General features: G+C 38.5%; 1 protein-coding gene across 2 annotated transcripts in view; it reads right to left on the bottom strand.

Moving 5' to 3' along the window:
* Positions 1 to 7,287: 7,287 nt before the first annotated feature.
* The window catches only part of c1ql4b (complement component 1, q subcomponent-like 4b), a 60,421-nt gene continuing 45,550 nt past the window's right edge, over positions 7,288 to 22,158 (bottom strand). For both annotated transcript variants that reach the window (XM_057846332.1, XM_057846333.1), the window contains one exon: positions 7,288 to 9,274. In XM_057846332.1, the coding sequence (XP_057702315.1) occupies positions 9,095 to 9,274 (180 nt within the window). In that variant the 3' untranslated portion in view covers positions 7,288 to 9,094. The remainder of the gene's footprint in view (positions 9,275 to 22,158) is intronic.

Raw genomic sequence — 22,158 nt, 5'->3', positions numbered from 1 at the left:
TAGTTTTTTCCCATCCAAAAACAGCCATTTCAGTCCAAATTTGCCATGCTTGCGCATTTTTTTCCTATACATAGGCGTGTACAATGCCAGTACACAAGCATGCTTAATAGGTTACATACTACTAGGCTACTAAAAAGACAGCGTTCTATTTCACTTACGGTGTGTGTTGGAGTTTATGTATTGGAAATAAAAGTGCCCGTGTATTTAATGCAAATCCCTGCAGCTAGATTTCTCAAAGACACATAAACACATTTGAAAACTAAAAGGTCCAATAAGCCTAACACCTCCTTTTGGCAACACTTAAAATGCACACGAACCAACAGCGCTCTGCACTGCGCAAGCTCAACAGCAACAACAAATAATAATACAGTGGTATGAATAATTTTGGAATTTCGCACATTTCTGTATAAAATCACCATTGAATGTGATATGATCTTTGTCAAAATCACACAGATGAAAAAACTGTCTGCTTTAACTAAACCACCCAAACATTTATAGGTTTTCATATTTTAATGAGGATAGTATGCAAACAACGACAGAAGGGGGGAAATAAGTAAGTGAACCATCACATTTAATATTTTGTGCCCCCCCCTTGGGCAGCAATAACTTCAACCAGACGTTTCCTGTTGCTGCAAATCAGTCTGGCACATCGATCAGGACTAATCTTGGCACATTCTTCCCTACAAACCTGCTGTAGTTCAGTCAGATTCCTGGGATGTCTGGCATAAATCGCTGTCTTTATGTCATGCCACAGCATCTCAATGGGGTTCAAGTCTGGACTTTGACTTGGCCACGCCAGAACGTGTATTTTGTTCTTCTGAAACCATTCTGAAGTTGGCTTACTTCTGTGTTTTGGATCATTGTCTTGTTGCAGCATCCATCCTGTTGTTTCAATGTGCCATTCTGTTATTCAGAGTGGCACTCACATCACTTTGTAAGAGTAAATGCACAAATTGAATAAACCAGACACCTATGTAACGATGTACATGCCAACAAAACCAGGAAACGACTGAGTTACTCCCACTTCAGAAACACCAAACAATACTGCAGTACGTGAAGTGACAAAAGTGCAACAGATTTCTATAAGGGAAACCTCATTCATACTGGCATTGATACACCACACTTTTGTATTTCCAAAACCCCATCAGAGAACAAGCCTGAAAATCTATACTGAGTCTGCAGACAATTTATGATGGGTTTATTACGTATCCTAAAGGAACATAATGAATAATGATAGCTTTAATGCCATTGCTATAAATCAGGGCATGCTGTATACTTCCCTCAGGAACATTTGATCTGGCTTGTCAAAGCAATTGTAAAGACAAATAAAACCCTTTAGAGCTGTTATGAAACACACACTTGTTAACCTACAGATGCGTATATCATACCTGTCAAGTTGTACGGTTCCGGCGTAGTTTGTACAAGTGAGCACTGATTTTTAAATGTGTACGCCGTACGTTCAAAATCTGAATGTTTTTCGTGCATTACGTTTTTTTTTTTTCTCTGTTCGGATTTTGTCACTGTTTCGGCAACGAGACAATGTGCGTTACGATGCGTTACTACGTTGGTTGAATGACGCGAGAAAATTCAGAGACACTGAGAGGGAAGAGTGTTGTGACGCTGTAGCAAACGCGATGCTAGGCTAGGTGGCTCCAATATTTCCTGACTGTAGCTGACAGCCTACAATCTACGGCTAGATATCAAATGCTTATAGAATTACATGCGAAATGTCAGACGGCGGCGTTAATAAACAGCTGCCATTTTGAAGCAGTAGACTTTTCAGAAAGGCTCTGTTGTAGTGACCCTTCCTCGCGAACTTAAGTAACTTTTGTTCTAAAATACTCTTAAATCGGCAAAATCTTGACTTGAATCTATCTTTAAATGATGAAACAGTTTTAAAACTTTAACATGTCAAAAGTAGACAGAAGGGAACTAATGCAAAAACGGTAGCAATTTTAACAACTTTAACAGCTGATTCACAACATTAAAACGAACTACCTTCAAGTCAAACTGAATTGCGAGCTGAAATGCAGCCATTAAGACATGATAGAAATTGCCAAAAGTGATACATACAATTATAACAAAAGTCACTGTTATAATTTAGTAATCATGATGTAGCTGAAGATATTGATTGTTCTTTGATTGGACCAGGTTATATGTTACAATATTACCAATAAATTCATATTATTTTAAACATTGAGTTATATTTTTGTTTCATATTGCACGCTATATACAACGTTGTAAGATTAGTCACCAATTTGTAAGGGCATACGTCACTATTTGTAAGATTGCCAAAGGCCTCGGGTTGACAGGTATGGTATATTGTAAGTTTAATGTAAAAAAAAATGTTTAGACCTTTTCCAAGCTGTTAAAAAGTATCTAACTACACATTATTAAAATTATTGCTAACATAGAATGTGGACTTCAAGGAAATCTAAGCCGCATATAGACAAATTTGACTTCTTTCATCTCAGTGACCTTTTTACATGTTCTCATTAATCAAGCATTACAACAGCGTGTGTGCGTGGTGGACGCACGCGGACGCACACACAAACATGTGAGTGTGTTTATGTGTATTTCAGTGCGCCCAAGGCTAATTTGCAAAAGTCCTAAGACAACATTGAAAAGTGGAGTGCAACTGGTATTTGTCAGACAGGGTGCGTGTGTGTTTGAGGGAAAGAGAGAGCAAAAGCGAGAGAGAGAGAGCAAAGGAGTGAGAGAGAGGCCTATTGATTATTTTAATCCGTCTATTTGTGAGTCTGTGATCCTCTCGGATGGGCCTGCCACAGAGGAATTGCTAATGGGGCTGAACGCTTCCCTCCTCAACCCTCACTCCCTGTCCAATTAACTTAACGCTGGAATCTGCGAGGGAGAGCATTGAGACTCACAGGGGGGGTTGTTCGAAGCGTGGGGGATGACAACCCCCACACTCCACATCCCAATGTCCAACAACTCAAAAATCCCTCATCTGCACCACATTCAAACCTCCTCGCCAAGAATGGTACAGTAACCACTCTTAAATTTGATTGAAGATCATCTCTTGGTTGTCATTGTTCTTTGTTAGTTTTTAGTTTGTACTGTAGAGGCATGAGTTAGGACTAAACTGAAACAGGGCCAAAAGGTTATTCAGACAGGCCCAAGCAAACTATAATTTAATCTAAGACAATTAATGCTCCTTAATTAAAACTTCCTTTTAAATAAAAGCAATCAAACCTACAGATATACCCTTTGAATTCATATGCTTGTGTTGTTAATCAATTGATAGATAGATAGATAGATAGATAGACAGACAGACAGACAGACAGACAGACAGACAGACAGACAGACAGACAGACAGACAGACAGACAGACAGACAGATAGATTTCAAGTGGTTTCACACAAATGCTTTCAGTAACTATTAAATTATGTAGTTTAATGAAAAATGTCTAAATGATTTACAGTGGTATGAAAATGTATCTGAACCTTTTGGAATTTATCACATTTCTGCATAAAATCCTCATCAAATGTGGTCTGATCTTTGTCGAAATCACACAGATGAAAATACAGTGTCTTGCTTTAACAACCAAAACATTTACAGGTTTTCATATTTTAATGAGGATAGCATGCAAACAAAGAAAGAAGGGGGAAAAATAAGTAAGTGAACCCTCTGCCTAAGGAGACTTAAAGAGCAATGGAAACCAATTTTTACCAAACATTTTAAGTCAGGTGTGTGCCCAATCACTGATGAGTGCTTTAAAGCTGCCCTGCCCACTATAAAACCCACACCTGGTAAGAATTGTCTTGATGAGAAGCATTGTCTGATGTGCATCATGACTCAGTTAAAAGAGCTGTCTGAAGACCTGCGATCAAGGATTGTTGATTTGTATAAAGCTGGGAAAGGATACAAAACAATCTCGAAAAGTCTGGATGCTCATCAATCGACAGTCAGAGAAGTTGTCTACAAATGGAGAGAGTTTGGCGCTGTTGCTTCTCTCCCAAGGAGTAGCTGTCCACAAAAGATGACGCCAAGCGTTCAGCGCAGAATACTCAGAGAGGTAAAAAAGAACCCTAGAATGTCTGCTAAAGACTTACAGAAATCACTGGCACAGTCCAGTATATCTGTGCACACTTCAACTATATGTAAAACTATGGCCAAGAATGGTGTTCATGGGAGGACTCCACGGAGCAAGCCACTGCTGTCTAAAAAAACATTGTTGCTTCGTTTAATGTTCGCAAAAAGGCAGTTGGACACTCCACAGGAGTTTTGGCAAAATATTTTGTGGACTGCTGAAACCAAAGTCGAATTGTTTGGGAGTAACACACAACGTGATGTGTGGAGGGGAAAATGGAACAGCTCACCAACATCTCAATCATTAATGGAAGAATGAATTGAAAAGTTCATCAGGATGTTTTGCAGGAAAACCCGAGGCCGTCTGTCAGACAGTTGAAGCTAGAAATAGAATGGATGCTGCAACAAGACAATGATCCAAAATCCAAGTAAATCAACTTCCGAATTGTTTCAGAAGAACAAAATACACATTCTGGAGTGGCCAGGTAAAAGTCCAGACTTGAACCCCCTTGAGATGCTGTGGCATGACCTAAAGACAGCGATTCATGCCAGACATCCCAGGAATCTGACTGAACTACAGCAGTTTTGTAGAGAAGAATTGGCCAAGATTAGTCTTGATCGATGTGCCAGACTGATTTGCAGCTGCCAAAAGGGGGGCCACACAATATTAAATGTGGTGGTTCACTTACTTATTTTTCCCCCCTTCTGTTGTTGTTCGCATACTACTATCCTCATTAAAATATGAAAACCTATAAATCTTTGGGTGGTTTTAGTTAAAGACGACACTATTTTTTTCATCTGTGTGATTTTGACAAAGATCAGACCACATTTGATGGGGATTTTATGCAGAAATGTGATAAATTCCAAAAGGTTCAGATACATTTTCATACCACTGTAAATCATTTAGGCATTTTTCATTAAACTACATAATTTAATAGTTACTTAAAGCAGTTGTATGAAACCACTTGAAATAAGACATTTGATTATGATTTTATGCAGAAATGGGAGAAATTCCAATCGGTTCAGATCCTTTTTCATACCACTTCATGCGACATTATACGCTAAATCCTTAATAAGTACTGCTGGTACAACCACAAATAGCAATTACACATAGTAAAACAAAAAAAATATAAATACAAATCGTAATAATAATGATATAATACAGGTAATAATGATTATGTAACGAATCGGGTTCTAATGTGGCTGTTGTGTTTTTTCATGCTGTTCCTGAACGCGCCGTGTGACTGACAACAGAGCGATAGAGGTGAGGAGAGGTACTTTCTCTTTTCATGTTGTTTTTGGCATTGGCTACGATGGACAGTAGCCGTGTTGTGTTGCACAAGTTCTTAAAAAAAAGGATTAAAAACCTGACGAAGATGGAGACTTCCTTGCCGATGTTACAATAATAATAATTGTCACTTTAACCTATGAAGACTAGCGAAAGGAGGTCGGAGGAGGCGAAGTCGAGATCGTAGACATATTCTGGCCATGGTCATATTTTTCTATCATTTCCATCCTAATTTCAATGCTAAGTGTCACCTTTTTCCTTTTTTCACCAACTGCACTAACCTCCTTGGGACCCATGTTGATTTCGCTTGTAAGGAAGTCCACCGTGCCTCCGTCTTGCGGGAAAACAAAGAAAAGGCGAAGCTGTCATAAATCGCTGCATTTCGAGCATGTTGTCATGCGCCGAGACAAATGACAAGTCAAATTTCACGTCGGATGTCAAAAGGATTGTATGTTGATGCGATATCGAGGGGCCACTGTCTATCTATGCCTATATCTATATCTATACTTATATATAAATGGAACTTTGCCTGTGGGAGTGTGTGTGTGTCTGTCTGTATGTGTTTGTTCCCTACAGACTCTGAAAAGGTGATTTTTACGAAATTTACACAGTTATACTTTACGTTTCTGGGCGTGTTCTCAGATGGGTTTGATCTCTGTCAGCCTCCATCTAGTGCGGAAGTTTAATTCGAAACTCCAAAAATTAGCATAGAAAATCCCTGATTGTGGAGGCGACAGTGCCGTCTTTTGGGCAAAAGACGCATCTCCTGCGATTGCAATGTCACAGATGGCTTTCGAACAGTTTAATGTAAAATTTAGAAGTGTTGTGATAATACGTTGTTGCTTTGAGTACTCCACAACATGAAGCTAGATTTTCAAAAAGAAAACTAATTTTCTGGAATGTTGTAGTGGATTTATTTCGGCTGGATATTCACACTGTTGTGACTGTTATTATGTGTTACGCTCGCAATGGTCCATCGGTAGTTGTGGCAACCATGACTGAGAGTGGTGTTTGTTTTTGTTACGTTTTGGTGTTTTCTGTTCAATAAAGGTTCTTGGGGTCGTGTGGTGTATGGGGCACAAGAGCAGCAAGGATGAAACACAAAAACTCTCTCCTATTGTTCTTCATGTCGCTCACCACAATACTGTGCACAGTGATGGAAAAGTGATTGCGCATTAACCCCTTTATGGTGTCCTTTTACTATTACAGCATTACAGCTGCATCTCCAAGGAAAGTACTGTATTGACCCGAATATAAGACAGCCCTGATTATAAGACGACCTCCTCTTTTTCAGCACTCAAGTTTGAAAAAATACTTTTTGAACACCAAATTAATTTTTATACAGAAAATAATTACAGTACATCCGAAACAAATGATTATAACGATATATTTGAGAGAAAAAGCATGTTATTTTGCTTCATTCAAATATTAATATCAGAACATTTAAATATGTAAACAAAAGTGCAACCACATTCGTAAATGAATGGCTTCTGGTTTTTGAAATGTAAATAAACCAATCTACTGTGATAAAACAACAAAACTGCAATAACTGCATTAACCATCAAAGTAAGGTCTTAACTGTAACTGTAGTCTTGAAACAAATCTGAATAAGGAAAAACATTGCAATAAAATAATGCAAACTGGTTAAACTTGAGAGTAGCTGAGATCTGTCATGACAGAAGATTACTCCTCAAGTTCAGCATTCGCTTCAATGATATCTGGCGCCATCTAGCGTCGTGAATGGGTATAATGTCTAGACCCCGAATATAAGACGACTCTCACTATTTCGGTCTTATTTCAATGCAAAAAACACCATCGTATATCCGGGCCAATACGGTATGTTTTATCTGCCATTTTGTTGTATTGCGTTCACGTTACACAAACCTGAGCATCCCCGAGCTATACCGCAAGTGGCACTATAAATTTCAAGATGTTGGATGTATGTTTTATTTGGTGTTGTTATCTAATTTATTTGGATAAGCAAAGAAGAAAAACAGCAGTTCAGATGTTTTTTTTATTGTGTTCCATGTCGTTCAAGTGTTGAGAATGCCACACAAACAACCAAGCTTACAAAGTACAGTGACAGCGATGAGTGCACACTAAGATGACAGCGGCAAAGGACACAGTTGGGTGGAGAATGGCATTGTAGAAGAATGTCACCATCTCACATCAACGCAGTGGTGACTTTCATCAGAACAGATCCACATCCACAGTCACGCTATCAAACGTCACTCACAGGGGCCGAAAAGTCTCTGGCATACAGTAAGTGATGTGCTATAATGCATGTTTCAATTATACTTTGTTTTTAATAGTTACATATAATCATTTAGGTACATTGGCATATTATATTAATTAATGCAAAATTTCAATGACATGCTTTTCTTGTTTTGCTACCACATAGACAGATCCTCCATTCCCCTTCTTGTTTACATAATGTAAATTCTATCCATATACAGTATAGATTCAAAGATCCACAGTCCCTGGTAAGTGTCTCAACATCAATGGCACGGACTGCACCGTGGAAAATCCCTGTCAGATTGCTGTGGATTAGCTTCTCTGTCCGCACAGCTTGGGTTTGAGAAATGAAACAGTCTCATGCATGGAAAATGAAAGGGAAACAGGGCGCTTAAGGCACAGAAACCCTTGTGTATGCTCGCAATATGTCAACATTGGTCACCTGCATTTAAAAATCACCTTCACAGAAGTACATTCACCAATAAAATAAATGAATTAGGTAGTCAGGTTTTCACATCGCTTGATTTTAATGAAAAGGTAAAATGCTGCTATACCGTGACCGATACCACTCTGAGCTTAGTATTACGCAAAGTAACATAAATTTTGTTCAAAGCTACAGTAGGACAACTACAATAAACACTAGATTTTCCTTGAATGTTCTGTTTGTACTGGTTTTCTTATGAAACTTTAATATACGACACGGACCTCTTTTCAGATCTAAGGTCGTGTTAACTCTCTTTAAAAGTTTGCCATCTTGCTAAAATTGTGAAGAAGGCACGCAAACTTTTTACACACTTAAGATACAAATTCACCACAACAACTGATATAAACTGGATTTTTTTTTGTGCGCGTTTGTTTTTTTCAGTCCATTTACCATTGCAAATGATATCTATTGTACCATTTTGTTCCGTTATATTTACTGTGGCAGGATGTCAAATGCGAAATAATAAACAGACATGATGTATCATATTAAGTTTTTTATATTTTACACCAAAACATGTAATTTTGCCTTGATGTTAATGCAGTCGGAGCATATTTTGAAAACCAGCACGTTCAAAACCCAAATATTTCATGTTGAATTATTTATCACTTTTCATTCCCCTGTCAAAAGTCTCTGGGTAAAAATGTGACATTCAACAGCGTAGGTCAAACGAAAACTTCAATGTAGAATGGTAATGACACATACAACACATACACACTTATTTTTTTCCGCAACTGAGTCAAATGCATCATCAGCTATCATCTAGGCTTTTTTTTCAATCTGATCTCCTTTCTAAAGATGTATTAGCATGAGGAGGCCAGATCCTGCTAAAATCACATGATGAGTTGATATCTAATCTCCATTCAATTAATTCCAGTAATGAGACACTGTTCATGTTATGGAATTACAACTATTGTCTGAGGTAAAACTGATGAAAATACAATTTTATATTCTTTAAATAGATTTTTTTTTTTTTTTCAAAGTTTGCATGATGAAATCTGAGCCTGTTAGATGCAGAGAGGGATTAAGGATGGTAGCGTGTCAGTCAGGGTAGATGAGGAATCCGGAGAAGGTGCTGTATTTGTTGGTGTTCCCGCCGTGAACTTTGCCGCCATCCAGCTGCACGCACACTTCATCTCCCACGTCCAGGTGCAGGATGACGCTATTCGAGGCGTAGTCGTAATTCTGGTCTGCATCCTGGGCGATGGCACTGGCCCTCACCTAAAGAAATGGAAGATGGGGAAGAGAGGAGAGTAGTTGATAAAACTGTTGCAAACATAACACAGGAGAAAATTGTTTTTGCTTCTGTTGCCACAATAAACAGAAACAAGAACCGAAATAACTTTACTACAAACTGTAAAATGTTTTTGCTTGAGTGTTTTCCAATTTTCAACAAATACCAGTCTGCTCCATCTGTATCAAGGTAACAATGCAGTTTTAAATCCATATAAGAATCTTAGTGTCATCTCAGCTCCATTCTATTAAAAAAAACTAGGAACCAGGTCACAGGACAGTATACCTTTGTAAGTTGTACACTCAGTGGCCAAATCGTTACGTATTGAACATCTATACTACAATTAAATATGCTCCAGTATAATTTTGCAGAGAAAAAAAATAGGCAGTATTAGTTTACCATGTAGGATTACAGTGATACCTCAGCTCACGAACGCTTAAGCTCACAAACTTTTCGCCTCAAGAACATTAAATTCGCGAGCATATAGTCTCTGCTGACGAACTAGTTTTCGGCGGACGAACCAAACCACGCGGTCGAACAGCGCCACGAGAAGCTGACGCACGCTCACGGCGTCCCAGTTCGTCCCCTCCCTTTCGTTGAGTGCGGACGTGGTTTGTGTTTGATAGACATTTTGGACCATATTGAGTGTACTTTTGCTATTATGGGACCGAATAACACCCCACCACAGGCTAGTGTTAAGCCTAAGAAGACATTAAAGAAAATAAGGTATATTTTTGTGTAGTTTTAAGGCTTATTTAGTAGAAATTTATGTTTTATGGGGACCTGGGAAGGGATTATTCTCATTTTAATGGTTTGTTATGGGAAATAAATGTTCGGAAGACGAACGTTTCGCCTTACACACACTTTCTGGGAACCAATTATGTTCGTGAGCTGAGTTATCACTGTATTTCAAAGATTTCCAAATTTGGGCTTCAATGACCACATTACAAATAAAATACAGGTAGTCTATAGTCCGAGGTTCATTCCTATGCTGGCGACGTTACCCGGATTTCCAAGTAAGTTGAATTGACCCTTTAGGTACCCCATAATAACTATCCAAAAAGTCCAAGAGTATTTTGTTTAATGATGGAGGATGCACTGCCCCCAATGCTGCCCCCTGGTGGCAGCATTGGGTCTGCAGGACTGTCGCCTTGTATGACTTGTAAAACAAATCCCAAGCATCTTAGCTTGGAGATATCTAATGGTCAAGAGGCATAACTGCTGTGCTAAGCTGTGACCAGCCCTTGTACAAAGGCAAATGCATTCACTTTGAAGGCAACATGCATATTGCCCCAAAACGGATAATGAAAAACTGATGTTGATATTATTCAGTATCATTTTAAAATGCTTTTATCGGCCGATATTACCAGCTATCCGATAATTATTCATTATTTTTTAAAATTATTATTATATTTTTCATCATCATTATTTCCATCAGATTTTAATAATAATAATAATAATACATTTTATTTATAGAGCGCTTTTACCGGTGCTCAAAGGCGCTTTACAGTTGAGGGAAAAAAATAAATAAAGCTCACACAACGTGAGCAGTACAGAACAATAGAGGAAAGAATTACACATTAAAAGCTAGTTTAAAAAGGTGAGTTTTTAACAATTTTTTGAATGTGGGAAGATCAGAACAGGTGCGGATGGTTTTAGGGAGTGCGTTCCAAAGTGAGGGGGCAGCACCGGAGAAATTCAATTCTACATAAATACAGGTAGTCCCCGGGTTACGAACGAGTTCCGTTTCTACGCTGGTGACGTAATCAGAAATTTTGCGCAAGTCGGAATGAGCATTTTAAGAACCCCAAAATAACTATCCACTGCCCTCTGGTGGCAGCATTGGGTCTGGCTGGACTGTCGCCTTGAATGACTTAGCAGACTCAGACGTCTGACATGGATATAGGACAGCTGCGCTCTGATTTGGCCCACACCAGTCTGTAAGTTGTTTCAGCTAATATTTGTTTGTGTAAACATTTGTAATTGAATTTTGAGCATTTGGAGTTACGTGTGAGCCATTTGCTATTAGAATTGTAAATACGTTAGCATTCGTAGCATTTAAGCAAGCGGACTTTTGTTAGGCAAATTAGGATAATTTAATTTACTAAATTTACATATTGATAAGACTAAATGGACGTTTGAGCACCAATAGTTTTATGTCAAGTGTTTTATTTAAAAAATGTGTGTCGTTTTGAACAAAAGTGTGCTTATGTGTGTTACAGCTTTACAAATTGTCAAAAGTCAAGGAAGTAAAAAGCTTCAAAAAGCACAATTGTCTTGTTTGCTGTTTGTAAAGCTGAACAATTTCAGAACACGTCATATTAAAGGGATCCACGGAGAGAAAGACTTGTAGTTCTTAAAGATCAACGTTATTATGAGTTAAAATAATTTGATATTTAAACCCCTTTTGATGTTTTCGTTTTTATACAATTTGTAAAATTAATTTAACTAGTAGGTCACCATTGTTGTTGACGTCACAGGGTGGTGACGTCACATGGTTACGCTGCCGGGCTTCCAGAGTATGACTCTAGTGACATAAACATGTCATCTGTTCAACCCATTCAATTTGAACCCGAGATGAACATTAATGAGCATGAAAGCTGTGTTGGTATTTCACAAAACAAGCAGCAAAAGCATAATGAACAGGAAAGACGGGATGAGACGAGAGTAAGGGGGGAAAAAAAGTGTTCTGCCAAAATGTGCAACACCGGCAAAACGACTACAAGAGGCGAATTTGACACCCAAAGTACTACCCTGCTCTTACAGCTTGTTTTGTTTGGATGCATACAGACGGAACATACTAAAGATGCCTTATGGAAATACTTAAACATAGTATTATCAAATAAGGGTGGTTTAAATATGCTAGGTGACTAATGTGGTTGGTCAAGAGATCAACAATCTGCTTTAAAGCTACCACAAGAAAACACAATGCTTAAAAGTATGAGAGGGAAACACATGCAACTCAATAAAAACACGAATAGTAAGTACTAGCCGCTTTTAACCGATGAGCGTCTTGCCGCGTAGAGGGAATTGCAGTAACCCGGTAGTATTCGTCGAGTGACAGTGACAAGCTACGTCATCCCCTCGAGCGTCCATAAAACACGGTGCCCTCCGTAGGTCAAAACATGCACCATCAATAGATTTTTAAACCGATAGCAGTATTGTGTTATGTGTTTCTAATAGAATATTTTTGTAAAAGAGAACAATTGTGGCTTATTAAAGCCTACAAGTCTTGAAAGTCCGAGGTTCCCTTAATGAAGTAAGGTAAAAAATAAGATGCTGTGAGGTACAATAAGGTACTGTTTATGCGATTGAAAAATAAAAAACAAAAACTAAATGGCCTGCAAGACTCTGGCGTCGTAAAGTCGAAATCGCGTAAGTCGAGTCGTCGTAACCTGGAGACTACCGGTATTCCAAAATTCAAACCATAGTTATCAGCGCTTTTCTGTTTCTTTGTGTGATTTAGTGATGCTACTGCATAAATCATGTCAAATATTAAAAGTTTGATGATAACCCTAAAATTTAACCTTGTACGCCCTGAAATTCAGACCACTAATCTTGTGCAAGAGACTGCTGTGTCAACAACTGCGATCGAGCTGCTTGACTGGACGCTGAGTTATTGTAAACCCAGATTGTAGATAGTGTTATTGTACAGTTTGTACAATGTGTTGTGGCCATATGATGTAAGTAACTGTACCATGTCTGATTGTGCGTCTTTAGCTGTATGGGGGGGACGGGAAACTGATAAGCATATGCTTCCTCCCGTCTGCCTTTGTCTTCTTCTTCGGTTCCTTCCTTCGGGCAAATCATATCACATTTTTAATTGTCAATGATTGTCATTGACAATTGTTTTTTGACAAAGGAAAGGCTCTGATTGCTTAGTAAATTATTGAAACTACAATTTACAGTGTTAAATCTGAATAACATATGGCGGAAAATACTCAGGTGACTTGAAGTTCCGCTCCGAGACCCTCAATTTGGCTAACTTTCAGAATTGTCCGATATGCATGTGTGATACATCATTGGAAAGCTTAAAATCTCAATTTTCTGGGGGAAGAAAAAATTTACAGGAGGGCATTTAAAAAATAAAAAATTTAAACAGCGAAACCCTATCTGGAGGTCAGAGCATGAAAGAGCAGAATTAAAGACGCCACGACTACTGGGGTCTAGATCACAGAACTGATTTGTGTACACTCTACCCCTTTCAATCACTTAGCTTATAGACACCCCCACCCCCGTCCCACTCTTTCACTGGCCAATAGGCCCCCACATGGTGTAAACCGGAAATACATCTCGCTGACGATGGCACCAGCATATTAGTAAGTAGTCTAGATGTTCAATGTATTTCTTGTTGTTGTTTGTGTATGTGTTTTTCTTTCTTCTCTTGTGTTTCTTTTCTTCTGTCCCCCCATAATCCCTTCCTGTTCGCTGCTTTTTCATAATAAAAAGGTATTTTGAATGATCACAATGGGAGTATGTCGGACTCTCAATGTGAAACATTAAAACTGTTCAGACTATCAGGGCACTTAGACTTCCATTCTCTGTGTCAAACAGCTGAACAGGACAGGTTAAAAAAAAAAAAAAAAAAAAAGACGCCACGACTTTAACGAGATATTATCGCGTACTTACCTTGTTTCGATCAAAAAAACTCCATGTAGCATGTATCACTGAGTGTCAAGACACAGCTGTGAATGGCCACAGCTGGATTTTTGGGGGATTTTATGGGTGAAACATGGTAAAATAACAAGGGTCGCAATGCAGAAATCGCAGACATCAAGAAGTGTTCAAAATGTTCTTTTTCATTTAGTTGCCCTTTTATATATATTTTTTTCAATTTTTCTTTGTTTGGATCGATTATTTATCATCTAACATATAGGAGAAAATGCGACAGTAACAAAAAAAAAAAACAAAAAACAATTAAGCGATAGTTATGTGGTAGATATCCGTGACCTTTTTACAGACACCATTTTTTTCATTGTGGCATAATTTGTTTAAAAGTTTAAAATATGTGAGATAATAATTTTTTAAAGTTTTTTTTTTTTTTAACTAAATATTGGACATCAATTAATGATTCTAAGCTAAAAATGACAGACATTTCGAATAATAAATATAATTACTGAGCTTCTTTTTATGGCTGGGTTGAAACAAAAGCGGTTGCGCGTTTTTAAACGGGGGTTTCCAGGGTAAAACGGACAAATTAAAAATAGTTCGGGGGCTTAATCCGCCATGAATCTGCTATGGCAGCATACAGACATATTGTTCTATCAAACACAACAGTTATTTTGGCTTAAAATACAGCGGTTTCTTTTAAAGAGCAGTGCAAGAGCAGAAACGTGCTTTTTCAGTCTTGTCTGTGTTTTCCGCCACATACAAAAAAGCATTTGATCTAATCATATTTAAAATTGAACATACTAATACATATCATTGCACATTCCAATTTTAACGAGTAGTATGTTTGTTTCATCTGCCATGGAGAGGTATGTTCACTTCAGCTATCACACATTAATGTAACTGAAGATCTTATGTATAGAATAAACAATTACTTAGGAAAATCATAATGCACTTAAAATTTCAAAGTACTCTTTGGAGTATTCTGAATAATTTTCTACAGACATTGTCATTGTCACTTATCCTGTTCACAGAGTGTAACTACAGCCATGACTGGTTGCCAGTCAGTCAAAGGGCACAAAAAAGATGACACACAACGATTCACACTCACCATCATACTGACATGAGTGGGAAATGAGCCCCCCCTCACCCTGCGTGCGAAAGTCTGACCAGTGAATCACGACACCACTAGTAAAGAATTTAACCTAAGCGTTCAGTTGAGACGTTTCATTCCTCATCTTAAATCACACGAACGTTGATTACCAACAAGGACGTGGTGACAGCTGATGATTAAGTCACATGTTTACACAACTGCCAACAAATGGGAGCTAATGATGTATCAGATAATGATGCATCCATAAGCTAGAAAAGCTTTCATCAAGGCCTGCGCAAACGTAAATGCGACTGCTAAATGTATTGTCATGTTCATTCCTTCCTCTCAGAATCACAGACATTTCCTACCAAGGATTTATTTGAACACATTTCAAGGTGGGAAAATTGTCACTGTGATAATGGATAGGACAGCTACATTCATTATGCTGAAAGGCGGTCCTGTTATTCCGTTCTACTCAGTAAGCAAATCTGCGGATAATGAATTGCACTATCATTGGGAGAGTAACCAGCCATCCGCGCACACAATTGTGAGGGAAAATAAAAGCACATACATATTAATGACGCAATTATGATAAAACTACTACTACTACTAATTCATTCCTGTCTTGTGCTTCATGGCTTGGGTTTTGAGAATTGTGAGGAGAGATAAATGACATGAGATTTGACCTTAAGGTTATAGAAAGGAAATTAAGTCTGTTTATATCTTAATCCACAATGTAAATCTGCATCTACACATTGCAACATTTATCTTTCTGTCTCATTATAGATGAAAGGGAGGCGGTGGGGGAGAAAAATGCATTCCGACAACGTAAATACTAGGAGTGCAACGGTTTGCGGTTCAAAGCCGAACCGCACGGTTCGCCCTGTACGGTTCAATACGCCTTTATGAACCGCACCTTTTCGGTTTTGCAATTAATTTATTCCGAACGCTTGTGGAATGAATTGGTCGAGCTCTGTGTGCGACGTGAAGCACAGCTGTGGAGAAATTTCCGCCCCGCCGCAAGTAAATGTCCGATCGCTGTCAAGCACCTGTGTAATAGAAGCCGAGTAACGCCCTCTCTCGCTTACGAGCGAAGTGAAAGTGAAACAAGAAATAAAACAAAAAGCTATGGCGAGCGGAGGAGTGGAGAGACCGAATTTTGAGGAAGCACTGGCTTCTTTCAAATCTGCGGTGTGGCAACATTTCGGTTTCCCCGTGGACTACAATGTGGTGGGAGAGAAAATAGGAGGGAGAGAAAATATTGAAAAAAAAATAAACAATTTGCAAGCATTGCTCAGCGCTTGTTCCCTATGCTAATGGCAACACTTATGACATGACTCCGGCACCTCAGCCGGCATTACCTACAGATATCCCTTTCTCAGAGTAGGACAACCCCGGAGATGACACCAGTGAAAACACACGGCGGGCTCGTTAATTTATTTGCAACGCTTGACCCGCGTTACATTGTTCCCTCGCGGACATATTTCTCCAACAATGTATTCCCCGACATTTATGAAATGGCATGCAAAGCCATCGAAGATGACTTCGCTAAAGCACATAGTTTCGCCGTGACAACTGATAGTTGGACGTCCCGTGCTACAGAGTGCTACTACCTAACTGTGACGGTCCACTATAATTCATACCTGTCAAGTTGTACGGTCTCGGCGTAATTTGTAGACGTGAGCACTGATTTTTAAATGTGTATGCCGTACGTTACGTTCAAATTCTGTACGTTTTTCGTGCATTACGTTTTTTTTCCTCCGTTCGTTAATACGTTGGTTGAATGACGAGAAAAGTCAGAGGCACGGAGAGGGAAGAGTGTTTGTTGTGACGCTGTAGCAAACGCGATGCTAGGCTAGGTGGCTCCAATATTTCCTGACTGTAGCCGACAGATTACAACCTACGCCTAGATATCTCATGCATATAGAACTACATGCGAAATGACAGACTCGGTAGCGTTAGTAAACAGCCACTATTTTAGAGCTGTAAACTTCTCAGAAATGCTCTGTTGTAGTGAACCTTCCTAGTGAACCTAAGTAACTTTTTATCTAAAATACTACTAAATCGGCAAAATCTCGATTTGAGTCTATCTTTAAATTATGAAACAGTTTAAAATTTTTCACAAGTCAAAAGTAGACAGAAGGGAACTAATGCAAAAACGGGAGCAATTTTATCAACTTTAACGGTTGATTCAGAACATTAAATGACCTCCAAATATAGCAAAGGTTACTATGGGTTGTTTTTTTTGTTTTTTTTGAAAAAAAAAGAAAAAAAAAACATGAACAGTAACACCAGTTACTTTGCCAAGTAACTTTTTTACTACTGTGTGTGTATTTCAGTAGTCAGTCACTAAACTAGCCAAAGAGCTAAGAGGCATTTTAACAGTCGAACATGTTTACATTTTAAGTGTTTATTTCATTTTCTTAAAAGCAAAATAAAGGCAGTTTAAAAAAAAAAAAAATGCAAAAAGCAAACCGAAACCGAACCGAAACCGTGATCCCAAAACCGAGGTTCAAACCGAACCGTGGGCTAACTGAACCGTTGCACCCCTAGTAAATACCAGGCTGTTTATATACCAGTAAAATCTTTCTCGGTATGTCGCACGCAAGGTTGCTAACTGTCAAATGCTATTGTTTAGCCAAAACTGGAGTCATTACCTTATTACTAGGGCTGTCAAACGATTAAAATTCTTAATCGAGTTAATTACAGCTGAAAAATTAATTAATCGTAATTAATCGCAATTCAAACCATCTATAAAATATGTCATATTTTTCTGTAAATTATTGTTGGAATGTTCGGACAATAAGGCGCAGTTTTTTTCATAGTTTGGCTGGGGGTGCGACTTATACTCAGGAGCGACTTATGTGTGAAATTATTAACACATAATGACATCATTTCACATGTTATTTTGGTGTTTTGGAGTGACACTGAAGGTTTGGTAAACTTGTTAGCGTGTTCTTTATGCTATAGTTATCTGAATAACTTAATAGCTATGGCCACGTTCGCGTTTTGCCTTTGGCAATGTGTGTTCAATTGTATTATTGACTTTTTTATATTGAAATGCATGCTTTTAGTTTGTGGCGCTTTCACGCCCACGTGGGGGCGCACTTGCACTTGTTTACGTGAAGAAGAGCGCTAACACACCAGAAGACCGACAACTACTTAGCTCTGACTGAGTGGGCGAGTTAGCGAGAGAGAAACACGGCTGCAAACCTCATTCATTGTTTATGCTTGTAAAATATCTCTACAGAGGCAACGCCTGTGTGTATCATCTTTTCTGTTGTTGTTGTTGTGTGTTTTCCACCCGCGATTGGATACTTAGAGCCAGTTGTGTGGTTGTTTGAACGATGCGCTAATGCTAGCGAACGCATGGTAACCGTTTGTGTCATGTCATTGTTGTAAAAGCACCTAATTATCATTTAATTTACGTCGATGCGAACCTGTTTGGTATCAAGGACGAAATTGATTCATCAAACTATACGGACGTCCAGCATCGTCATTTGGGAGTTTAGCCAGCTGAATAGCCAGGACCGAGCCGTAGCGTCCTGGTGAGGACAAAATATTCGCATTTCGTTGTTCATGCACTGTACACTGTACACTTATTCAGCATGTTGTTCTCTATTGTATTTTTATATTAAATTGCCTTTCAAGTTGACATGTCTGTTCTATGTGTTGGATTTTCATTAAGTAAATTTCCCCCAAAAATGCGACTTATACTCCGGTGCAACTTGTATATGTTTTTTTTTCTCTTCGTTGGGCATTTTATGGTTGGTGCGACTTATACTCAAGTGCGACTTGTAGTCCGAAAAATACGGTACATTCAACATACAGTACATAAGTACTGTGTTTGTTTATTATAACAATAAATCAACAAGATGGCACTAACATTATTAACATTCTCTTAAAGCGATCCATGGATAGATCTTAGGATAGGATCTTAAAAGATAAATGTTAGTACAAGTTATAGAAATTTTACATTAAAACCCCTCTTAATGTTTTCGTTTTAATAAAATTATTAAAATTTTCAATCAAAAAATAAACTAGTAGCTCGCCATTGTTGATGTCAATAATTACACAATGTTCATTCATGGTGCTGAAACCCATAAAATCAGTCAGACCCAAGCGCCAGCAGAGGGCGACAAAACACAAAAACGACAAGTAACAAGCGGACATGACACTGTGCTGTCATTTTAATCTGTTTGAGCGGGGCAAGTGCGTTAAATGCGTCAAATATTTTAACGTGATTAATTAAAAAAATTAATTACCGCCCGTTAACGCGATAATTTTGACAGCCCTACTTATTACTATTCACCCTTCACACAGCCGCATTGATGATTTTACGGCACTATTCGAGTGTGCTTTGGTCCTCATGGGAAACGCAGTCTTCCTTAAGATAAAACACTACCGCTTTTGTCCACTGGCGTCACTAAAATTGACCAAACTGAAAAGTTGCAAAGTGTTGCTTTAATTTTTGGTATGTAAAACATACAGGTTGTAGACTACAAATGATGTATGTTGTGAAGACTGTATCATAGCATATTGAGCCATGCCCATATTCAGCCATCTTTGTATGCTTCAATATAACCTTGAGCAACAACAATGGGTATCTGTTGACCGCGCTTATCAAAAAATGTGCTGATGACTCACTGTTTGTACCAGCTAAGACCAGGCTCTCAAGGTTTCAACTTAAGATGTTTTTCTGATGGAAAAGCCCCAACTTGGGCCAGAGTTTCAGCAACGCCCTTTCAGCAGTATAAAAGACTTGCCTCTTATTGTGTTTCCTTGCACTTTTGCAAGATCATAGCCCTTGCCTGTATCGCATTTGTGCCCAGAATATTCTGCAATAAAACCTTCAAAGGAAAACTTTACATCTCCAGCCTCTAATTTACCAGCATTCTCACCACCCAAAATTCAACGAACACACGAAGGACGAAAACGGCGTCCTTCAACAGCTGACATAATCATTGCTAAAATTAGTGTATGCTTTGCATCCGTCTTTTCTGCTTGAACCTTTACTTACGAACGTCTCTACATACAGAATTTTCAGATCACGACACATCTCAACGGGAAATATTGCTTATTATTACAAAAGAAATTTCAGGATACGAAAGCAAAATACAATATGGGCTGCTACTTGCAGCTACCAGAGTTTACTGACATAACATACTTATAGCTGCTCTGTTTTCCTGTCATCCAATTGATAAAGAAGGACCTTTACTGTATTAATGTATGTGTGTATTCCAGCATCCTCTTCATTCGCCCCTGGGCCATGAGGTGATCTAACAGCTTTACGTGAGTGTATTAACTTTTATTCTTTACTCTTGTCTTTGTTTTTTACATTATGTACAACTCTTATTTTATGTTTATTGTGTAATAATCTAATTGTAAGATGTATTTTTCCATGTTTTGATGCATTTTTTCAATGCTTTATCATAGACGTCATAATATATTGATGGGACACGGGGCGCGGGACCAATTCCTAGGGGGCCCATTTCCGTCAAAGCTGACGGAGTGGAAACACAAACAAAGAGCTTTTTAAGTTGAAAATTCTTGTTAATAAATGCTTAAATCCCTGAATTCTTTTTAGATATGGACGTAAAACAGTGTCGATACTTGGTTAAAACCACATTTATTTGACGTAAATATGTCGAATGTGCTGCTAGTCTTTAAGCCACTGTAGCGTCGCCTTATCACCACAAAGAGCTTTTTATGTTGAAAATTCTTGTGGCTAAATTCTTAAATCCCTGAATTCTTTATAGATATGGACGTAAAACAGTTTCGATTCTTGGTTAAAACCAAAGAAACGGGCAGTTAGCATTTATTTTACATAAATATGTCGAATGTGCTGCTAGTCTTTAAGCCACTGTGGCGCAACCTTATCACCAACAAGAGACATACTGGAAGTATTGCCTCCTCGGCAGCCACCTCCACAAACATGTTTTCCATGTCGGTTGGCCCTCCTCCTCTAGGCCGTGGCCGTCCGTAACTTTTTTGTAGCTGAAGTATTCCCATACCAGCATTTTCGTTTTCTTTGATGGGAGAAAAGGTTTCACCTCCTCCAGCCATCGTGTAGCACAGCTGACTCACTGACACTGAGCAACAACCAGTGGGGGAGGGTTGAGCCTTACAGCTGCAAGCGAGGGATTTCCCCATGCATTTTTGGGACATAAATAATACCTAATATCTTAGGGATGGTATGATGGAAATTTTTTGCAGTTTTGAAACCTTGACGTTTCATACCACGGTATACAATGAAACTGGTAATTTTACTTTGGGTTGACTTTATGACGTTTAAGCAATTTTTTTTAAAAGAATGAGAAAGTGAATTACATTCACCTCTATATTATGTGGGTGGGCTTTTTCAAAACATATTGGCAAACTGGAACATACAGGGTGACCCAAAAAAAAGTTTACACTGCCATAATACAACTTAAATGCCATGTTTATTCATCTTAGAATTAGAATTTAATCACAAATTATACATTATTGTAAAGAACATGTACAGTACACTCTATTTTTCAATGTGTCCTCCCTTAAGTGTCACAACAGCCTCCAGGTGCCTGCGGAACGCTTGACAGGTCTTCTTTATGTAGGATGCTGTCATCTTTTCCCAAGATCTAACAATGGACCTCTCCAAGGCTGCCACAGAAGGGTGTGGCTTCTTACAGGCACTGTCCTCCACAGTTGCCCATATGCTATAATCCAGGGGATTGAGATCTGGACTCTGGGGTGGCCACATATCACCTTGTCAATCAACTTTTTGGTCCGCACAGATCGGGCACGTCCAGACCCAGGTTTTCGTGAGGCTGTTCCAGTATCTTTCAGCTTCTTTTTAACTTTGTAGACTGCACATCTGGATATTACCAGATTTTCTGCAATCTCAGTAGGTGTCAGACCGGCACGCAGCAATTCAGGTACAGCTAAAGTTTTCTACATTTTCAGCAGAAGCACAGGAATTGTAGAGACGAGAGATTACCAGCTGCATTGAGTGACCTTAATGAATCACTTAAGCATGACAAGGTATTTAGATATGTTTCAATGGCTTTTAAACAAGCAGTCAGCTGAGTGTAAACTTTTTTTGGGTCACCCTGTAAGTACAATGTTAAGTTAAAATATATTTTGAAAAAATAACAAAATATTCTAAATAAAATTAAAATAAATGCAGTTCTT

The sequence above is a fragment of the Corythoichthys intestinalis genome, chromosome 9, assembly GCF_030265065.1.
Source record: "Corythoichthys intestinalis isolate RoL2023-P3 chromosome 9, ASM3026506v1, whole genome shotgun sequence".
Taxonomy (NCBI): Eukaryota; Metazoa; Chordata; class Actinopteri; order Syngnathiformes; family Syngnathidae; genus Corythoichthys; species Corythoichthys intestinalis.
Note: the sequence above shows the minus strand (reverse complement) of the source record. Positions and strands in the feature narration are given on the sequence as shown.